Source organism: Stegodyphus dumicola, chromosome 3 (assembly GCF_044657685.1).
Source record: "Stegodyphus dumicola isolate Sdum_Otavi_A_Nest chromosome 3, ASM4465768v1".
Classification (NCBI taxonomy): domain Eukaryota; kingdom Metazoa; phylum Arthropoda; class Arachnida; order Araneae; family Eresidae; genus Stegodyphus; species Stegodyphus dumicola.
The window spans coordinates 270,921,610-270,945,068 of record NC_140770.1 but is presented as its reverse complement, the minus strand read 5'-3'; the positions used below and the strand labels follow the sequence as shown (position 1 = coordinate 270,945,068).

The 23,459-nt window shown below is 35.3% G+C and overlaps 2 protein-coding genes across 3 annotated transcripts in view; one reads left to right on the top strand and one right to left on the bottom strand.

Annotated features, from left to right (window-relative positions):
* LOC146998342 (uncharacterized) overlaps nucleotides 1–23,459 on the top strand; it is a 255,903-nt gene that overhangs the window by 95,853 nt on the left and 136,591 nt on the right. The gene's annotated exons all lie outside the window — the stretch shown is intronic.
* Nucleotides 10,651–23,459, bottom strand: part of LOC118191220 (endothelin-converting enzyme 1-like) — a 121,257-nt gene continuing 108,448 nt past the window's right edge. Inside the window, exons 18-21 of one of the 2 annotated variants that reach the window (XM_085814139.1) lie at nucleotides 20,051–20,116; nucleotides 15,740–15,835; nucleotides 11,871–11,944; nucleotides 10,651–11,638 (exon numbers count right to left, since the gene is read on the bottom strand). In XM_085814139.1, coding sequence (XP_085670265.1) covers nucleotides 11,530–11,638; nucleotides 11,871–11,944; nucleotides 15,740–15,835; nucleotides 20,051–20,116 — 345 coding nt within the window. In that variant the 3' untranslated portion in view covers nucleotides 10,651–11,529. The remainder of the gene's footprint in view (nucleotides 11,639–11,870; nucleotides 11,945–15,739; nucleotides 15,836–20,050; nucleotides 20,117–23,459) is intronic. The other variant, XM_085814140.1, reaches the window with a different exon arrangement.

The following is a 23,459-nucleotide window of genomic DNA, read 5'->3' as shown; positions in this document are numbered from 1 at the left end:
TGCTTTATTGCTTGCCTTGTGACGTATGGTCACCCCCCTTTTACCATTTTCGACCTCCTATTTATGCACCAGACGTATCTACGTTATGTACTTGCAATACATTTATTGAGCCGGAAACGTCGCGCTTCAGCGTGATATCGCATCAATACTCGTCCAGAACGAATGAATACAAAGAAAAGTATCTTTAACTATAAATTTAAAAATTAAATACACCAACATCCCATTTATTTTTTATTTACTTATTTTTATTTATTTATTTATTTATTTTTGTTGTTAAAGTATTTCGTTTCATTGCACATTTGTCTCCAGTCAGTCGAATCATGAGCCATTCTCGGAATTTCAAGGTTTTTTATTCCCAACTGTGAATAATAACAATAAATCAACGTTATGGACATACATCTTGACTAAATACAATTTTTTTTTTTTTTTTTTTTTTTTTTTTTTATCCACAGATGGAGAACCTTCTGGAACGAATTCTTACCGATTTAGGACAGAATGCTCTCGAACACAAACCGAAAGCTATATAAACACTGCTGATCCGCAGTCAGTCAGTGAGCGTCTCGCCTAGCGAGCTGATAGGGACTGTGCGCCTCGTCTGGAGAGCTGATGGTCAATTAGTATCGAGTTGGTGTCTCGTCTAGCGAGTCAATCCCTGAGGAGTCGATCGAGTTGACAGCCGGGCAGCGAGTGCCGAGTGGGTCGTCGAGTGCACCGAAAGCGTCTCGTAGTGTATCGCGGTTAGTGCATCGTCGAGAGAGCGTGTTGAGTTCTGGCAACGACTGAACCGAAGAGTCGTCAGGAGCTGTGCTCTGTGTGTCGTCGAGTGCATCGCGAGTTGTAGCGTGGAGAGTCTGGAGAGTACGTAGAGTTCCGAGAACGACCTACAGAGTCGCTTGCTGTACTTTAGTGCTTTGCCGTGAAGCCCTCTCCGTCGTGATAGCCTGATAACCTCGAGGATGTGTCGCTGATCGTGTCAGCGTGTTTATAGTAGTTCATCGACGACTGTAAAAACGTGTTTTGGAGCTGTCCTGACAATACTAGCCAATAAAGTGTGCTTCGATATTTCATCAAGAACTACTGTCATCATTATTCACTCTAAATCCATACTAACCCCGTACGAACGTGAAAGAAGATAATAACGTAACAAGTGGTGTCTGAAAAGAAGAGCGCAACAATATTATATGTTGCTCTTTCGAGACATAAAAAACGCAAGTTAATTTTCGTCAAACGGCCCCGTAGAACGGAATATATAAAACTGTCTTTTTTTAAAAAAAATGCAGTTTCTACCTTCTGTTATCGGGACCGGATTTAGAAATGCATGAGCGTATGTGTGTATATGTGAGTGTGTATACACATACATGCGTACTTGCGTATGTACATATGTATGCGTGTGTATCGTACATGTGTATGTGTATGTGTGTGCATATGTAAAGTACATAGACACATGCATATATGTATTTCTGAATTCAGTCCCGACAACATAAATGACTGTCTTTGCTCTAATGAGAATTTCTGCATTTTAATTTTGTTTTCTAAGCGGCTTTAAATATTAGTTCTATTTGCTTCATTCCATAATAATCAAACACTACATTTGGACTTTCAGTGTAATTTCGTTTTAAGTTTTTTAGTTCCTCTTGAATGTTTGTCAGTTATATCAAATAATTTTTTTCATTCATTACTTAAACTTTTTAAATTTTGTTACAACAATTTTTCGCTCTCAGCAATACTTTAAATGCCTTACACTAGAACTATAATTTAGAAATCATCCAGTTTTCAGTATAGTTTCTTTTATTGGATAGGGCAAAATATACAGGGTGATTCTAAATTGCTTTTACAAATTAAGAAGAGTGATAGCACTCATCCAGATGTGCAATAATTACCATAGAACATAGGGTCGCATTCCGCGCTGAGAGGCAGAAAAGAGGAATATTAGAATTCCAAACTGAACCTACATAAGTGTTGGTAAAGCGAATGAACGAGACCAAAAGTTGCGCAATCATTTTAGTGAGAAACTCAGGAAGAGTGCATAAAATGGATAAAACCGAAAACTTGGCGTTCGAGTGTTAATTCAAGCTTATACTTTGATGGCAAACACTCAAATGCATATCTTTGATTCGCAAGGTCTCAATCTCGCAAACGATTGCAACAAATTAATTATCTAATCAAGGGCTCAATATTATCAATTAGCTGCAACTTCCGCTGTATGCCGAGATTAGCATGGAAAGTTCATATTGTGTTCCAACTGTCAGAACTTTGTATCCCATAGAAGGGTGCTTCAAGTAGAATAAGTGCAGTAGAGTATGTCCAGGAGGACAGGATAGAAGAATGGTGAAGGGGAAAAAGCTGCTGCCTTAGTCAAGGTGTACCAGCGGAAGTTGGAGTTAGTTGATAATATTAAGAACTGATAAGCGAATAATCACTTATGTTCGGTGACAAGAAACAACAAGATAGAAGGGTAAGTAACCCTTTATTACGCCAATAAGATCTAACAAAATTCCGCCTGGGAGTGTACAAACAAAGCCCGCACTTGAGCTTGAACTTAAAAGACTAAGAATTAAACTAAAATTAAAATTAAAGAAATATAGCCGAAGCTATCAAGGTTCAAATCGAGTTGGCTCCTTAACTTATTTGACTACGAAGCTTAGCAGGGGCCTGAGTACGGCCGAGCGTAATAACAGCTTTGAGAGAGAGAGTGGCTAAAAAAGCAGACGCGCGTAAATCAGAAACTCTGATTCTCTTTGACTCAGTAAGTAACTTCGTGGTTTAAATACCGCTCCTCCTCATTAAATATTCAGCAAGATTCTAAAACTGCGTTATGGCTGGAAGTAGTAAGTTGAAGTTAAGAATTTGACAGGAAAGGAACTTTAACTTAAAATTTAACTGTTAATAAAATTAACATAATCCTTACAAGGTTAATAAAATTTATTCTTATCAGAAGAAATACTATAAAATAATGCTGGAATTTTCCTCAGGTAAATTCGTACAAGTGTTTAAAATATCACGATATATAATCGGTAGTTATATTTTAAACTACTAATATCGTTAAAATACAACCCATGCAAAACATATGTCTAACGAGAAGGCCAACTCCGATTTATCTCAGTTTACGCTGAACTACACATCCCAACAAACTAAGCAACTAACTAAACAACTGAACAACTGAACTGAGATGGTCTTAGACTCAATAACTGACCGAACTACTGCGAAGAGCAACGTTGCCGGTTCCAGAATTAAAGGCCAAGGGAACATGACATAAAGAAATCCGGACGTGGAAAAAAAATCTCAGAGGAGAAAACGGAGAAAAGGAGAAAAAGTGAAATAACAAACGGTGCAAGACAATCCGAACAGACAAGTTCGCAAAACATGACGAGCGATCAGAGCAGCTTTCAAAAAGGATCCAAGACAATGCAATTTCAATGATAACAATATGAGAAAGATACTTTATAGCAATGGTTTCAATGACAATTTCAAGTTCCTAAAACAACCTCAATCAAAACTACTAAATACAACACAATTCAATTCAACGATACAACACTATTCGCTACAGCAATACTATCAACAACTTAGGCTACAAAGTTACAACAAAACAATTTCATCACAACACTGCAAAAAAATCACAACAACAGTTACAACAATTTTCAAGAATAATATATTCATACTACAGAAAAACTTCAATCAAAATCAGATACATTGGAAGTATAAACAGCTATCATTTGAGGAGCTAAGTGATAAAGTTTGTCATCTCCTCCCATGAAGGTGTGACCTTCTAGTGGTCTGAGGCTTCTATCTTGGAAGAGAATTTCATAATTAAAGACTTGAGAGTAATTAACGAAGTCGCATTGCACTGCTTTGTTGAAGAAGTTTTCATTAGATCTTTTGATATAATCTGGAACATTCTCAAGTTTTAAATCTCTATGTAAAAGTTCATTACGGATAAGAAAGTGTGAGTCAGTAATAATGCGCAGAAATTCCTTTTGCACTACTTGCAATTGATGAAGCTGAATTTGAGTGACCGTGTTCCAAGCAGGAGCAGCAAAACAAAGTATTGGTCGAATGCAGGTGGTATAGATATGTCTTTTGGTACGTAAGCTAAGATTTGAATATTTTCCAATGACAGAAATTTGCACATTATGACCATGGTTTTGCTCTTGACACTTTTAATGTGGTTGGATCATGTGAGTTTTTGATTCAAAATAATTTCTAAATATTTATCCTTTGTTACCAAAGGAACAGCTTCTTGAACAAGGTAGAGATCTTTAAAAACAATGTTTTTCTTAGTTTTGCTGAGGATTAAAAGTTGTGACTTGCTAGCATTGATTTTTACACGCCAGTTTGTGCACCTGTCTTCTGCAGCATATAGATAATTTTGCACTTTGTCTATTGCATGATTTGCTTGGATAGATTTAATTGCAATCGCCGTTAAACTGAGGTACTCTTTCTTCGGCCTTAAATAGTTTTTAACTGGCCGCGCTAGATCTTACTATTGAATTCTGCTTCTGGAGATTTCTGGAAAGCAAAATTATGATGTAATTACGGTTGCAGCTAACATAGTGGTCAATTACATTTATTCAGTTTAAATACAAATTAAAGAGATATCCATTTATTCAATGTTAAATGCACGTACTCCTATATTACTTCCTTGTACGAAGTAAAAAGGAAGTATTGTAATCGCGAAATTATTTAATTGCTTTAACATTGCTCTAATATTTGTTTGCAACAATTTGAAAAGTGAACCGACATTTATTGTGAACCAACGCAAAATACCAATTCATAGCCCCTCTGGCCTAACGCCTTTTGCGCTAATAAATTTTATTAAATGCTGAGTAATTTCGTTTAACATATGATCGAACGGGAAAAAGACGTTAAGTAATCTGCTTTGTAGAAGTTAGTGTTATTAATTAGTATGCTCATTTGGAGGCGGTCGCCAAATTGGAGCCAGTTAAATGCATTGGACTGGAGAAAAAGTTAACAGAGGAATAAGCTGGCAAAGTTGCAAGGTCTTGGTTAAGTGGGAAGCGTTTCTTTAATTGTAACTTATTTCATTTTCCTCTTCTATGTCGGGGAAAGAAACTTCAGCTCAGTTTTTCGTCGCGGATAAAATTTCACCATCTAAAATGATACCAAACCGAGAAAGATTCGTCGCATCGGGATTCTCCACCCCAACAGAAGGAATCGAAAATGAATCTCTCTCAACAACAAGAGAATACCCCCTCAACACATCTCGTGAAATCCACACCTTCGTCCCTTCCATTAACAAAGGGTTTGACGATTTCAAATGGTATGGTTTCAATTCCTAACCAGTCCCTAATGATTTACGTTGTATATTATTCTCGGAACTATGAGCTGCATTGAAGTCTTATACCGGTACTTACGGAAAATCCCGTCGACCACAAGAGGCGGCGCCAAACCAAAAAACTCATTTACTAAATACAAGAAAAAACGTTCTATTCTTATTTTTAACACATTAACACATGTGTAAAATAACGTGTTTAAGACATGTGCTAAAATAAAAATTAACACAATAACACATGTGTGTTACATTAACTTTGGAAATATCGAACAGCATGCTCTTCTGTAGTAGGTACCAAATTTTAATCATTTTTTTCGAAAATGCGTATTAGAGCGAAAAAAAGGAGTCTTTACTCAAGACTAATAACTAACACGTGTAATCAAGGTTACACCAAACCCAACGTGTTTGAAGAAACTTTTCCATTTTTGGCGAACAATCGCGTAGTTTGGCGTTTTTTCCTTTAATAGGCGAAATGGATCGACGGGCTTTTTCGTAAGTACCATTATACCTAATATGCGTATTTTATTTTATCACTTAACCTGCACAGATGGAAATATTATTCGTTTAAAATTTCATTATCACTATATTGCGCCAGATATGAATGACATTGTTGAACTGAAATTTTGGAAATTGCATTTCATCTTTCAAACCTTGAATGATTAATTTTTAGTTTGCATTTTAATCGAGTTTTTTTTTTTTTTTCAAATCTTATTAATTGAAGTCTGGGTATTTTAAAAGAAGCAACAGTAATGTATGAAATTTGGATTGCTGTATTGTCTGTTTTCTTTCCTTCTTAAACTGACAATTATATTTTGCACAGAACATTTTCGACAATATATATATTTTTTATTTATACATATTTTAAAAGTTTACTACATAAAAATTAGCTAGTTTCAGAGACGTTGTCTCATTCTCTTCCAGTTCCAGTTCTTTTAATACTTCATATTTGAGATGAAGTAAATGAGCATAATTGACTGATGGAGTAGCCGGCTACTTTGGCTTTGTTATGATCCCAATTGCTATTTTGTTAGTACCCCTTTATTTTTATGCGAAAGTTTAAAGTGAGCATGAATCGTGCATCTGAAATCAGAGTTAGGCAAGATACGGGAGAGTTTAAAACCAGTTAGTTTGGAAAACGTAGTACGCTTTACTCTTAATACAACTTTTCAAAATTTTATGATCCTTTCGACATATATTTAATTTCGATGAGAGCATTTCTGAAATTTCTCACTCACATAAATATAATGTCGTTACTTCATCAGTGTCAAGTCTGTCGAAAACAGGACGACAAATTTTATGTTTCAGAGAAAAAATTCTCCAAATCTTTATGGTCCAAGCTTGGTGGTCACTTGGCCGCTGGCTTTGGTCCACCAGTGGCCAAGCGGATAAGACCAGGTTTTAAACTGGATAAGGTCTGGATAAGACCAGGTTCGACATGGGTTCAAATCTTAACACCTTAACTTAATTTAACACACAATCTGCATCGCGAGTTTCACTAAATGTAGCATGAATATGAACAAATTTCAATTAGAACGTCTTCCACGAAATCATTCCTTCTCGTAAACAGATAAGCCTAGCCTAGAGTGCTTTGCCATGGTCTAATAATTCTTTATCTAATCTAGTACAATACCTGTCTTCCAAACTACAGAAGGATTTTCTGAAAGTTGAATTTTTGTTTCTAGTATGTGCAAACCTTGGGGCTCATTAACGTGCACAGATATTTAAAGATTGGGCTTTACAAAGAAATCGTAAGGCATGTAAAGTTTAATAGAAATCCACTGTCCGTCCACGACGAGTGGCATTCCGGGGTAAGTGTTGAAACAGCGTATGAAACTTTCATGTACAAAGGGATAACGTATTCTATACTTCTGGATAAGGAAAATTTTGTCATTTGAAATCACCACTGAACAAACAGTGCAACTCATAAAAATTGATAGCATCTGACATTTTTTAAAATTTAAATGTATTTTTTTTAATCGCCATGTTAAAGTTAAGGAAAGAATGCAAGATATTTTTTCAGTGACATAAATGCCTCATCTGTGACATCCGCATGTATTTTGCATCTGAATCTTATTTAATTGATCTGTTTGTGATGGTTCTTACACCCTGCGGTAATATGAAATTAATGACAGCATTTGCTTTGTAAAGTTAAACTCCATATGGATAATTCCAAACATTAGTCTAACTTTCTTAAACTACCAGACGAACTGTTGTCTTATCCGTACATCATATGTACAACAAACATGCAAAGCAAAGCAACAACACTAGAGTAAGTATCAAAACTGAAACATCTATTTCCATCCTTATAACGCGAAGTTCCAAAAGAATTAAAGCAAGTAAAACAAACAAATACAATGAATTAATTTCCGGTTCTTGAAGACTATAATCCCATGTTTCATGTACAGACGAGCCGTTTTTTTATGTCCTCTCCTAGGGATTTTTTTTCGTTTTGGACAGTTCCTCATAGTTCGTCAGCTGCCTAGTTGCTTAACATGTTCACACTGCCAACCACGAGTTATCTCGTTAGTCGATGTTTGTGTTTAGGTGTCAGCTACGAGTTAATTCGTAATACGTTTTTGTTATTCCTACGCCATATACGATCAAACTCGTAGTATGCTCATGTTCTTTGAAGGTATCTGGCTTTGGAGATTAGAAGAAAATACAACAATCTGGCGCAATTCAAGATATTTATTCTACAATATATAAGTAATTATAATGTAAATAAAATAGGAACTGTAAAATAATCAAGCAATTTATAATAATTTTTGTTATAATAATTGTTGTAAAAATAATCAGTCTATGTTATAAGCAACCGCCAACTACGAATATACTCGTTACGAGTGTACTCGTTGTTGGCACTGCCATAAAACATTTTATTGCGAAACCCGACTACCATATAACTCCTATAATTAATCAATCCAGGTTGAAAGCAACGCATTTGCCCAAATTGACAATAATTCGACTCATCCAAGACAGAGACATGGTATTTTATTTGATTACAATGTATTGCCTACCAGCGAATATGAAATCTATACAGATGGGTCCGGTTTCGAGGGAGGTGTGGGATGTGCGTTTGTCGTATATTTTTATGGTTTGGAGATCCATTATCAAAAACACATACTGGATAAACATAATTCAGTTTATGAATCAGAGCTATACGCCATTTATAAAGCCTTGGAATGTATTAAATCCAATTTCATCTATAAATGTACAGTTCATATATACTCGGATGCCTATTCAGCACTCGTCGTCCTCTCTCGGCCGAACCATAAAAATGATATCATGAATAAAATTAAAAATGATTATATGAATTTAAAATATAAAATGTCAATCAATATTCATTGGGTAAAGGCCCATATTGGTATCATTGGGAATGAGAGGGAGGATTCTCTGGCAAAGGAGGCTGCCCTGGGGGATGGGATCTCTGAAGGTGATCTACAACATTCTAAAAAAGTTACAATTAGCAAAATGAAAGATCACATGTATAAAACCTGGTCTGATCAATGGAATGTGTCTCCTAGAAGATCAGAGGCCTTGTCAAATATAATAATTAAGAAGACTATGCCTATATTTTGCGATAAAGACTATAATCAATTAGTAACACGGCATGGACGCTTTCCTATGTACTTACAGAGATTCCACCTCCAGGGGGTAAATTTATGCCTTAAATGTGATACTGCTGGTGACTGCATTCCTATAATTAATCAAGCAATTGAAAATTATCTAAATTCAATATCTTTCCCATAAATACATGCTTTGCATTTTTATTGTACAATTAATTAAAATTTGTTGGCGTGATGGAACCGTTTTTGAAAAAGGTGCTGACAGCGAACGTGTTAAAGCAGTAGTTTCAAACTGACGGCTCGCTGGCCACTTGCGGCTCTCAAGATATTTTATGCGGTCCAACTACACAGTTGTTGCAAAGATTTCAGTTATTTGAAGTCCAAGTTTACATTATTTTCTTTATCATTAAAAACAAACATATATAACGCTCCAAAAAATTCTATAAATAGAGCTAATTAATTTGCAGCGTGATGTAAACCTTGTTCAAAGATTTGAAGATACATATTTTTTTAACTTTTATTAGCATTTGTCAAACAATATACTCAAATACGAAATTTTGCCCTAAGAATAGTCACTTTGTTTGGGAATAATATGTGAACAGTTTTGTTTTTCGCGGTTGAAATTTAATAAACAAAGAATCTTTATAATTTATTTCTCCCGCCTTCTTAGCATGCCTTCGCGATATAATGGTCAGCACGCTCGGCGCCTATTCGAGAAATCCGAGGTTCGAGTCCCGGCGAGGGCATTGTTAATTTTTCATGTCTTCTTTAAAATAACACAATGTCTCTACATCCTAATGATTTAAATGCTACAACAGAGAGAACGATACCGCTGTAATACTTCTCTAATAACGATGAAAAAAATATGATTCATAGTCATACATTCTTCAGTCTGAGGCGAGATGAAAACCACATAAAAATTTTCGATAGAAAAACAAACTAATTCTCTCTCATTATGTCAGTCACAATGGCATGCAGTTATTTAATGATTTTCGTCTTTCTAGTCAAAAGCTCGTGAAAGCTCAAGTTCCATCCAATACTTCACCTATATTCAGTTTTAGTCGATTCAGTGTGACAAAAAATTGATCATAAGATCGGAAATCAATAATGCAAACAAACAAACAAAACACACAAACAGACATTCTTCTTTATATATACAGATTTTCCAAGACTCACAAATTTTTGATTAACAAACTCTACGATTTAAAAGTGATTAGTAGCAGTTTTTAAAGTCAGCAGTAGCAGTGAGCAGTATTCGAAATAAAGCATTTTTGTCTCTAACGCGCGAGACTGTTGCCATTCGGAAAAATCAGGAACAAAACTAGTGTTTTTAGAGTTTTTGCTTAATATTTTGGTTGATTAAACTCATACGAAAATGGAAACAGTCGAAATGGCTTCCCACGAATTTTTGGAATCGGGAATAATGTATTTAATATTTGGCAATGCTATTTTTATTTCATTGTAAAACTTAGACATTTTTTCTTAACAAACTCCACGATTTGAAAGCGATCAGTGGCAACATTTCTCGAAATAAAGCAGACTTTTAGCTGCACTGTGCGAGACTGTCGCCACTCGGGAAAATGAGGGCGAGAATTAGCGTTTTCAGAGTTTTTAATTAATATTTCTGATTTTAGCTACACTTTATTTGGAAAAAAATTAACATCGATCTTTCCAAAGACACAGAAAAAAGTTGTAGAAAGTTTGCTGACGATAACTATAGTAGTGACTGAGTGTATCGCAAACACGCACACAAACAGACATTCTTCTTTATATATATATAGATTAAAAATCACGAAAAACAGTTTCAATATTTTATTTAACCAAAAAAAAAATCTTCATAGACTTTCTATTATTTAAACATTTTTATGCAATACTCGAATTCAGGTACATGAATAGTAACGGTAAACTAATATTGCCAGATTATTAATAACATATTTTTGGGTACTGTTCTGTTATCGGAATCGGATTCAGATGTATCCAAAAGCTAACGGTCTGGCGAAAAATTCGAAGAATAGAAATAATTACCAAAATATTTGCGACACGGTTTAGCTGAAGAAAAATTCAAGGAAGGAAATAACATAACAGATATTCGTACAATAAAAATATTTTAATGTAAATTATGCAACTTACCAAAAATATTATAAAAAAGTCGATTATAGAATTTAGTGAATTAAGATTAATGCGAAGGCATTAAACTACGAATATGATTTAAAATGTCTGAAAGGATTTGCGTTTGAGTACGCTGCTGCCGCCCTTTAACTAAACTAAGAATCTAATTGGTTACGTTCAGTGCCGCGCTGAAGTCTGTTTCGCAGTGTCCTATAAACATTTCAAAAGTTTGAGTATAATAACTAGTATCGGGGTCGATAAAATTATACTTATTTTATTCCTCTTTCATGAAAGATGTTTCATCATTAGATAAGTTCCAAATTGTCAAGTCCACGGCGAATACAAGAATATTAAAGACAAAAATGACCCTTACATCTTTAGAATTTGTATTCTCGTTGCCAATTTTATAATGCATTCTTTTACTTTCTTAAAATGTAAACATTGTAACAATTTTTAAAATACACACTGGTGACATAAATCAATCTTTTGGCGAATTTAGCAGAGAATTTGGCAATGACTCCTGTCTCGATAACAGAACAGCACCTATATCCTGAAATAGGGATTTGTTTAGTTATGTCTCCAAACTCGGCATTTTTTTCTTGGATTCATAGCTGAATCTGGTGGGCAGTTGAAGTCTTTTGAAAACTCTGGAATGTTAGACATTGATCCTATCACTCTGAAACAGAAAAAAATAATATTTTTAACGCGCTGTTGCAGAATACGACAAACGTTTTAGTAATGTTACACAAATATATTTTCTTTTATATTTAGAATAAGATATTAGAAATTCTAAATAAGTGGTGAAATTTTAAACATACGCATCTTAGAAATTTAAAAATGTACAGGTAAAATAGCTTCCCAAGAAAATCAATAATATTGAACAGTTAAAATTTTAAACTTTTACTTGCCTAAATTGTGGTAGACTGTGCACAGCTTTTAATGCTTTTACCTCAGAATCTAGTGACATTTTTGTGCACATCACCTAGAAGAATTTAAAGCAATTACTGTGTCTTCTTAAAATATACAAGTTTCTTCTGATGATACAAATAGCAATAATATGAAAAGGTTAATGTAAGGAATGTTTTCTCAATTTGATATTTTTTTTTAAAGTTTGCAGAAGTTTTGTCGATTTGAAGAATGTTTGGCCTCAAAATACATTAAATTCAAAACTTGGCACGCTATGAGACAAATCTGAATATTTCAGAAAGAGTGCCCGTTTAATTAAAATTCAGTATTATTCCAATTTGATTCCGAGCGCATGAAATCAATATCTGAAATTTGCATGTTAATTCAGATCTTTTATATGCTACTATCTCTAAATAAACTATGGACGTTTTTAGAAACATTTTAACTCCATTTCGAAACAGATTACTTTGGATTAACCTGAGGATTACAAGAAAGGACATACATGATGAACATAAAATCACGATTAATTCGAGAACAGTTAAAAATTATAGGAAAGAAAGATCATCTGTTATAATAGTAGGAAATATTATTTTTTTCAAGCAGTTGAATATGGGTGATTAATTTAATTTAATTGCAGAATATAATCAATCTCTCAAGCGCATGCTCTTACCCTCTCTCCTTATTTCACGCTGCAAATGCTGTTTGTTTCTGTTTAAATCACTATTGTATTTCGATTAGTATCCTTATGAAATAGAATATTAATTGATGTATAAGTGATTTAATTTTAAGACTGAACATATCGTTATTAGCAGAATTTATTAGAAATGTTCATATATTCCAGATTATTTATATTATATTGATTAGATATAAGTAAACTTCCAGTTACAATGACATCATCTGCTATCATTACTGTTAGCCGACGCAATATTCTGTCTTATTTTGTATTTTTCGATGAATTTTTTTTTTTTTTTTTTATTCTGATGATTTATACAAAGAATTTGCCATCATTCTGCAATAAACAACCTCAGCTATTTAGACAAGCCGGAATAATTCGCAACCCGACTAATCCGCCTCGGATGATTGGCAGGTGGCTAGAGAATGACTATACTCACGGAAAACGTATGATTTATAGATTAAACGTGAAACCTGTCGGTGAATGTGTTTATATTTTACTCGTATTCTATAATCTACATATAAAAAGCTTTTAAGAAGTCCCTTTAAATAACATTGATTTATTTTTCTTCAGTTTACGAAGTACAAAAGAGAGAAAATATTTTATACAATGTGCTCTCCATGTAATGAACTTTAAAATTTCGCATTTTAATGAATTTCCGATGTGTATTTTCACAGCGAAGTCACCTTTTCGTCAGTGCGTTCGGACATCGGCAGGTCGCCCGAAGGCCCTGCGCCCATTTACTACCTGCTTCTCCCCCCCCCGATCACGTTAGTGCATGGCTCGTTGGTTCCGAGAGTTGTTAAATGACATGCTAATCATTTTTTTTTGAAGTGACCAAAGAAGCTCTGATATTTCAATGCACTTTCCTTTATTTGGCACCAACATTTAGTTATTAATACTAGTATTTACAGCTGTGTTATAAGAGAGAACTGCACAAGTAGGTCTGCCCTCACAAACGTCCCCAGGAGAGAAGTAATCACTTTACTTAAGTAGGTATTGTTAACGCTGTAGCATTTTACTTGGCAGGAGGAAGGATATCTATTTCAGCAGAAATTCATATACCTGGACGTTTCAGATATTTGAAAGGAACAGATTTTGGCCTCTATCGATGCGAAATAGTTAAAACCTCTAATAGAGCAACGCGTAAATTGTGGCAAATGATTGTAAGAATTCTGTTACATGTTTTTTAATTGTAACTATAGACAACAGGAAATCATTGCAACTCTTAAAGCGTGCATTAGCTTTTCAGCTGTCAGTGTTCACGTTCAGCACCAACTTTGCTGATTCTGACTGTGACGAGGTAACTATCCTAAAAGGAAAGTAAATATCGAATAAGTAATATTTACGCAAGATGATTAATCGCCAAATGATGTTTCCCCCATACTCTGAGCTTTGGAAGCGAAGGAAATGCATCAGCTTGCAGTATGAACTGTCAAAGAAATCAGAAATATTGTACATTTTTATTATTGGGCTACATTCAGGCACGCGCCTACAGTAACCACTGACAATTCCAAAAGGCGCTATAGGTGAGGGGAAAGCGATGATTCTTGCAACAGAGCTGTTTCTGCTGATTGCAGAAATATCAGCTGGTTTTCACGTTAGTACTCAATAAAAATCGCTGCCACAGCCAGCATTTATAATGAGGTAATTTTTTTAATTACCTACTAGCAAATAAACTGCTACTAAAAAATTCCATAACAAAATCTTGGTACTGTTCTATTATCGGGACGGCAGTTGTAGCCACTTATTTAAATAAACTTACCAAGAGATGGGTTCATATTAAATCGACAGTGTTTACTTCTAAAGTCAATGTTAACGTTTTTAAGAAATAGTAAAAGAATGCTTTTTCAAAGTTCGGAACGACAATGCAAATTCTAAAGATATAACGCTCAACTTGTGTTTTCATTGTATTTACCATGAATTTGAAAATTTCGACTTTCCTAATTATGAACATCTTCCATACAATTTCTTCAGGAACGAAGAAAAAGTGTGCGCAAAGAATCATTACATGATTTTTTTTTTCTGATTTCTTCGGCAAATTGTTTAACTTGCATTAAAAATTTCTAATTTTACGAATATTTGTTATTCCTCTCGATTTTTCTTAAACTTGATCGTATCGTATTTTATTTATCGCAATTAAAATATTTTGGTCATTCTTTTTATTATTTATTTTATTTATTATTTAAAAATTTTCGCTGGATCATCAACTTTTGGCGATATCCGAATCCGCTCCCGATAACAAAACAGTAACAAAATCTTTTGAAAGGATAGCTGGGGTTTCATGCGTTACTCAGCTTAAAGCTTTATTACGTATTTACTCAGTGGAAAATACTTTTCAAAGAAGTCTAATTTTAGGAAATTCTGTGTTACGTTAGTCCATTTAAGTTTTATTCTGTTGTGTGCATATAATGCATATTAATGCATAACCTTTGCATATAATGAGTTTCATGACAGACCTAAAAAGGAACATAATGGACGCTGATTGCAAAATTAAATCCTATAAAGCTAATGACACACTGTAACATACTTTAAGTCACGAAATACACAAATATTTTTATTATTCTGTTTAATCTGTTTTCTGTTTAAACATTCGCAAGGATTTATGTTAATTAACCAGTTAACGTATTATTTTGTCACTGCTTAACTTCTCTTTTTACCGATTTCATCTAGAGGATAAAAATTACTTAATATATTTTAGCCGAGAATTCGAAGCTCGAGAGTGTCTTGACAACTATCGCTGATAATAAATTACAATGCCAAATATCGCTGATCATCAATTTACAGTGGCAACTATCCCTGAAAATCAATTTACAATGCAACTATCGCTGATTCTCAGTTTACAATGACAACTTTTGCTGATCATCAGTTTACAATGGCAACTATCACTGATCTTCAATTTACAATGGCAACTATCGCCAAAGGGGTAAAAGTCTACTTTATTCCACCGACAGAACATCTGACCCACTTGGAGGTGATGCTAACCAGCCTTGCCAATGATTCTAATTGCGTTCACATCTCCAGATGTATATTTCCTGGAGCAGTCTTTGTAGAAAAGTATAACGAAAGTACAATGGAAGGGAGGCAGTCAGTCATTCATCTACAGGTATGATATTTTGAATGTTAGCTGCTATGTTTAACAAGGTAAGAAGCCCATGCATGTGCTGTTCTTTTGGTTTAAAAAGAAATCAGACTTACACTAGCTGCACTTATCCAGAATAACTGATTTTGTGTATATTTCAGTCCTGGCAGCATTGGTTCCCTTCCATTATCTTTAACCCAAGATTGATAAGCCTGTGCGAAGAAAGCAAAACAAAGTATTACGTAAATAATAAATATTTGCTTGAAATCAAAACTTCAAAGTTAGTTTAGATGTGATTGATCCAGAAAGAGTTTCTAAGTACGATTAAATGAAAACTGCAAGGAAATAAACTATATTTTTTAGTTAATTTATTGCAATGACATTGAAAAAATAAGCTGTACATTTGTTTCATTTAGATTTATATGTTATGTCATATTATAACATAACATATAATAATATAACTTCGTGCAGGACTTCCTAAGGGAAACTGGCTCGAATGCTAGCTACACAGGTGACAGAAGACGGGGACACCTGCTGTCTCACAAAGGTAAGCCAGGTATAGTTCGACCGTCTCAAATGCAACCCTGGTTGGCATTCTGCCAAAACACATAGACTCGTCCAAAAGGGGCGTTATTACACGCTGCGACGGGAAAGATCACGTTGAAATCTTCTCTTCTCTGGAAAGAGATATGCTGTAGGGAAAGAAAGTCCCCATCCTTCCACCCTATTTTGAGAATAATTCGGTCTGAATGGTGCATGCGTATTTGCGCTCATGGTCGTCGATGAGGCGGTCGAACTTTACATGTTCCACGCCCTCCACTATCTACTCCTATCTATACTACCGGCAGTTCCATTGAGTCCCAGGAGGCCTGCCTCAGGAATGCATATGTTTCTGTGCAAAGTCGCATGAACAAACAGGGCTCCGGATGATATTACATGAATGCGTTAGCTGCATGATTCTGTAAGCATTAGCTGTTAGAATGCATTGGTAATGGTCTTTTGCGCTCGCTGCCATAATTCTTAAATGCATCAAATACTACTACTACTAATAATAATAATAATTTTAAATACATCAGATACTTTCAGTGCTATATTAAATATAATCCGTCCATTAAATACATTAATTCGTTGAATATATGATTAAGTTACATGGATACGTTAGTTATGTACTTGAGAGTTTGAATAAAATAAGACTCTTGAATACATTCAACCTGTTTACATTTATCATTTGGAAAATTGTGTTATTTGAATACTTACATGAGCTGATACAATAGATACGTGATTATGTTATATGAATACTGTTTATAAACTAGAATACTTGATTGCAATAAGAATATACTCGCGACTTCTGAGGGAAACCCCGAAAGCACCCATAAAGCCAGCCGTTTCGCCAGGATTAAAGCCTTGACCGAACTACCAGTGTTCAGCGACGGCCGCTTTTCGCTTCCATTAACAATCATGACATGTTAACAGTAATGTTTTGCAAGTCATACGGATAGAAATGCCCTAGACGGGTATCCCGACACCTGCGAAGATATTTCTCGCGCTCGAGGCAAAATCATCTAACCGTTTATTAGAATAGAGGTGTCTCCACCTGGTGTCAACTTTCAACTGACTTTGGCGTCGGGTGTTGTCTCCATTTCGCTGCCACGTTAGTCAAGGAAGCAAGTTTCTTACATAACCGTAACTCGTATTGCATATTATGCAGTCAGAAATTTTAAAATATACTGCTTTCCTTTCTAGGACTAAATCCGATGATAGTCATCAAATAACAAAAACCTTCACGCGGTATTCATTCTGCGTGTATTTTGCCACCTTATATAGGCTCTGTGAAGGAGTATCGACATTGAACTGTCAACAGATTTCGCTTACTTGACCTTTTTCAATCAATTTCTTAGTTTTTGTACGTAATTTTGGACACTTGTTGTTTAGGAACGGCTCGCCAACGCCCAAGTAGTAAAATCTGTAAATTGATGTGGATTCAAATCCCGCGAACGGCTTGGCTGCATCTGAATTTTTGTGGTTTTGTCCACGTGTAATGTGAGTACGAGCACGTTTTTTGAAATGTTTTTCAAAGCGGCATTTCTCGACCTAGACAGGTAACAGTCGTGTCTTTTTTACACCGTCACAGCAAACCAATCAGTCGCGTCTTCTTTACTTGAGGTATATACTTCATTTTCTTCGTCCTTCTCCCATCTCTACAAATGCTATTTCAATTTTATGTTTGTAAGCATTTGAAAGGAAGAACCATTATTCAGATTTTGCTTGCTAGCCATTCTACAAATCGCTTAATAAGTAGGCAAAATAAAGAAAAAGGTTCCATACTTATTCTAACTCTAAGCTTCAAAAACAAGCAGCAACACAAAATAGTAAAGCTTTCAGATTTTGTATTACGCTCAAAGGGGCGTTTTTTAACGTTTTGTATGTTACCTATATTTATTAAATATAATGTTCTTCGCACTTAAACCACGAAATTCAATTCAACAGCAATATCGCAAAATAGTTTTAAAATGGGAGCATATCTTTAGAATTTCCGATACACGGTCTCGTGCACTGGAGATAAAAATGTTCTTTTTTTCGCACGGTGTTGCCATTGCTCGCTTTGAAATCGTTAAGTTTGTTAATAAAAAATTCGTTAAAATATGAAATCGATAATAAAACAAATCTCAAATTCTAAATTAAGGCTTCCAGATGCCCATATTCGGTGGAAGATTACGTTATTCAAAATTGGATGGCTCTAGGTACCGTTCTTTATCACAATGTGAGAAATATACATACATTTATGCAGATTTTTCATTATTTAATTTCTTTCAAATATAGCAGATTTGATTGATAGCGGCATAAAACTCTTTTTCTGTATCAGTTTCGTAATTCGTTTCCGCAGTTCTTTCAACATTTCCCATAGTCAGAATGTAGGGTTTTATTTTATTTTCGCAACTGTTAATTTTTAGTTTGAAAACAGCCTTGCCTTTACTCCTCATTTTGCTACCTACGCGTTTCTGCCAGAATGAGTTTTCTATTTCACGCCTTTTCCAATGTAGGGTAGAAATGACTAAGTAAGTTAAGGTGTGGGCTACTTCAGAGAAAGCGTGTTTTGTCTTTCTGCCACGTTGTTTGTTACAAGAAGCTTGCTATTTTACAGCCGTACATATTAAGTGTGTTTTAATCTACGTCGGTGATTTTAACTAAGAACCAACTACGTGTTAAATATCTCTGTGCAGTTTCGACCACTTCCCAGGAATTCTCCTGAGTCAACCCCCAGGGGGTCTGATTATCCAACTTTATTTATGTATATATCCAAATTTCATAGATTATAAAATAAAAAAAAAACGGAAAATCTGAAATGTTTCAGATTTTAAATTACGTCCAAAAGTGTTTTTTTTTTTTTTTTTTACATTTTTGTGTGTTACATTTATTTATTAAACATTCACTTTCTTAAACCATAAAATTCAGTTCAAAAGCAATGTCGCAAAATTATTTTAAAATGGGAGCATGTCTTTAGAATTTCCGAGCCACTCTCTCGTACGCTGGAGACAATTTTTTTTTTTTTTTTTCAGTGTTGCCCTGGCTTTGAAATCGTTGAGTTTGTTAATCAAAAATCCTTACCGTTGTTTTATCACAATTCCAGAAATATACATACATTTATGTAGATTTTTCATTATTTAATTTCTTTAAATATAATACAGGGCGATAATACTTTGTGGCAACAGTTTGAAAAGTGATTCATAAAATAAATAATCATACAATTCAAAATTCAATTCATTAAGTTAAATCATAAACTTCAACTCATCAGCAATATAAAAAAAAAATTTAAAAAGAGCATATCCTTAGAATTTACGATACAGAGTGTCGCGAGCCGGAGATAATTTTTTTTCGTACAGTGTTGCCATTGCGCGCTTTCAAATCGTTCTGTTGATAAAAAATTCGTTAAAGTTTTTACAAAATATGAAATAGATAATAAAACAAATTTTAAATTCCAAATTTGAGTTTCCAGATGCCAATATGGGAGAGAATTTCATGTCGCCAGGTAGTGCGAGAAACATTTATACATTCATGCAGATTCTTCATTATTTAATTTATTTAAATATGATGCAGGTCTCTAATATTTGGTGGCGACAATCGGAAAAGTGAAACACCGTTTGCTATAATGAACGAACGCAAAATTCCAAAACGAAATTAATAACTCTTCTGGGCAAACTGCCTCTTTGCGCTAAAACAGGATGACAACTAGCTAAAAATATCACAACAGAACCACAGATGTCGCTGAATTTTCTACCGAGCAGGTTTGTAAAACGTGTAATAAAACATTAAACATTGTAAATAATAAATGCATAGAAAAACACGAAGTCATAAAAGAAGTAAACAAAATGTGCAGCGAAAGAAAAACAAGCACAGACCTTTAGAAAAATTTAAAGAACGTTACTTACCAGATAAGCAAGTTCATAACCAAGGTTATCAGCTTTATTGTCGAAATGCGTTTTAGTAGCATTCACCTGAGAAAGATGCAATTGTTTAAATATATATTTTAAAAGCTGTTTCCTAAATACGCATAACAAAATGACAGTTGGTGTTGAGAACATAACCATTTTCCAAAATTCAGCATGTGAGCATTAACTCTCATCAAATGCTTAAATTTAAAAACGTAAGAAATCCTGGAGCCATAACATCTATCTGGCAGATGATGTTGCTGATTGATGATAATGCTCTTTGTTTATTAATAAGTAGAAGATGTCGCCCAACTGGTATAGCGGTTAGCGTCGCTAACTGCCGTGCCGAAGGCCCGAGTTGGAATCCCTATGAACGCATGAATGTATGTAAATGTAGAGTGTCCGTGCGGCATGGGGTCACTCTCAATATGTGGCAGGCGGAAAGTCGTCTCGAGAGGTTAATCGCACAATCACCTGTAAGGTGCTCAAGTCTGTTGCCAACGACAGGCATAAACTTTCGCTTCTTTCCACGAGGAATTTCGTGGCTTGGGCTGACTATAAGTCGGACAAGCATTAGCAACAACAACAACATAAGTAAAACAAGATTTTTGCTTAGAAAATTTCATCTGGAAATTAAATAGCCGGATATTTTTAAAAGAGATGTTTGTGATATTTTAAAACTTCAGTGAATTCTTTATAAGAATTTCTCATTTTATGTTTCTTAATTCTCTCTTCATTTATATTAAATTTGGCAATAACACATTTAAACGTACGGCTTGTATGTTAATTTTGAGGAAGATTTTTTCTTCTCGAACTTTGCTTACATTTAGTGTTAAAGATCTATTAAAATTAGGCTTTAAAATGGAAGCCGTTCCTATACTTCTCAAATGACATAAAATATTGGTAAAAAATGCTGTTCAATGTTTTTTAAAGTATGCAGTAGCAGGTGAAGTTTCCCCAAATGCATTGTATCAGTTTATCGTAGACAGTTTGCGCTAAAAAGCTAATGGAAGCTTCTTTGTTAGGAAGTAGGAAGGATGTCATTTTAAATCCTTCAAACCTCTTCGTGCGTTAATGTACGGAGAGGGAGGAAACGGACGGGATGGATATTGGACAGGGAAGGGCATTTAGGTATTTTTAAGCATCCAGATTAGGGAATGCTTCGGTTTCCTAACAGTCTATCATGGTATTAACATTTATGCACTTCAACAGATTTTCATAAAACACTTAGATATTCAATTAATCATGCAACTGGTTTTACATATTTTTTCAGAATTATTTGCGTACATTGCTTATTTCTTATATAAAGTTATGCATATTCTTGAAACAAACATTTCGGTCAACTACATAATTAATTTATCGCTATTTTCCTATGAGTTTCATTATTATTTACCAATTTCACTTAGAAACAAATGTATGTAAGTCTCTATACAGACAGCCTACAGCTACTCTACCAAAATTAATTTCTAACACTCATCTTAATATTAATATACCGAAAAATGCGTTTTATAATGTGGTATGACTATATTCCATATTGTTGTATTATTCTTATATTATAGAACACTGTATTTTGTTCAATATAAGAGCTGTGACTCTAAATTATCACACCAAGACGAAGACGGCATTCAGTTGTGGCTACGTGAATTATCTCGCTAATTTGCTTTCGAGAGCTTAACATTAAAACTAGAATCTCTGCATCTAACCAGAAAGCACTTCCCTCATAAATTTTCCTCATTCGGAAACAGAAAGCTAATAGTATTTTAATGACAATTTGCAGAACATATTCTTGCTTATATTCAATCGGTTTTATCCGTTATCACTCGTCTTGGTAAAATAGGTATCGATGGCCAATAGGCCAGCCAGCGGCCGAGCCGTAATGTCGCTAAACACTGGTAGTTCAGTCCAAGTTTCGAATTCCAAGAACGGGCTCGCTGCATGGCCATTTTTGTGATTTTTCCCATGTGTAACATTTACACGAGACAGTTTCCCTTAGAAAGTCTCCCCAAGAAGGTATTCAGTCCTCTAGATAGCCCTCGAGGCTTTTCCATAATACATAAACCAAACCAAATCAGTTTGTTTACCAAAATATTTGCTTTATATTTTCATAGGACTGCTAATTCATTAAAAATATCAACAGATATGCGGTAGAGGCATGTACACTCCTCAGATCTAAAATTGCAACACCAAGATAAAATGCGCGTAGCGTCATGCAAATTGTAGAAGCGAGAGTTGTGAGGTGGATATGCAAATTGTAAATGTTACGCACGCATTGGATCACGTGGTACGCATATGCGGGCTATAAAAGTCAGCCACTTTCTCTTATAAACATCATCTGAGGGTTTACGGAGCATGGAAGACTTTAGAAGAAGCATAGAAAATGCCTCTGAGACGTCGGGGCGAGTTCAATCGGCTCAATACCATCAGTTAACGACCGGGGACGTGACCGCATTATCGAACTCCATGACCTTGGTTTGTCGCTGCGCACATTAGCCACTTGTGTTGGGCACAATGTGAGTACCATCCAACGTTGTGTCACACAATGGATTCAGGAAAGTGTGCGTACACGTCAAAGAGAAAGTGGTACCCACAGGTGCACGTCAGAGCACATAGACTGGCGTATTCCGCGGTCAATTATTGGAGACCCTTTCTCCACGTCACGTGACATCCGAAGCCGGTTGCCTCCAGGAGCAGATGGATCTGTGTCCAACCAAACTTTTCGCAACAGATTGCATGAAGTACACCTACGTTCACGATTACCAGCTACGAAAGCACCATTGACTGCTGAACACAAGACTAGACGCTTGGTGTGGTGTCAGCGTCATAGTGCGTGGACCATCGAATGGTATCGGGTTTTGTTCCGGATGAATCTTGTTTCTGTCTGTGGAAGAATAACGGCCGTCGATCCGGCGACCCGGAGAACGCTACGAAACAGCCGATTTTGTCGAGTGTCATACCGGTTCTGCACCCGGCATTATGGTTCGCGGTGGCATAATGTTTGATCACAAGACGCCCCTGGCATACATTAACGGCAGTTTGACAGCGGACCGCTACGTCACGCAATTTGTGGAGCTTATTCTGCTCTGGTTGCATGGCGCACTTAACACGGTATTCCAACAAGACAATGCCAAGCCGCATGTCGTACGGCGTACTCTTAACAGCCTGACTAGATCTGACATCCTACACTGCCCGGCAGCTTCTCCAAATCTGAATCCCATTAAACACCTGTGGAATGTCATTGGACGTGACATTTACCGAGGACCACGGCCGCAAACCCTGGATGATCTACGTACAGCAGTTGATGTGGTTTGGCAAAGGCAGCCATCAATGAACTCATTGATAACATGCTCGCCCGATTGTCGCCTGTATCACTGTCCGAGGTGGGAACATTAGATACTGAATAAATTGGTTT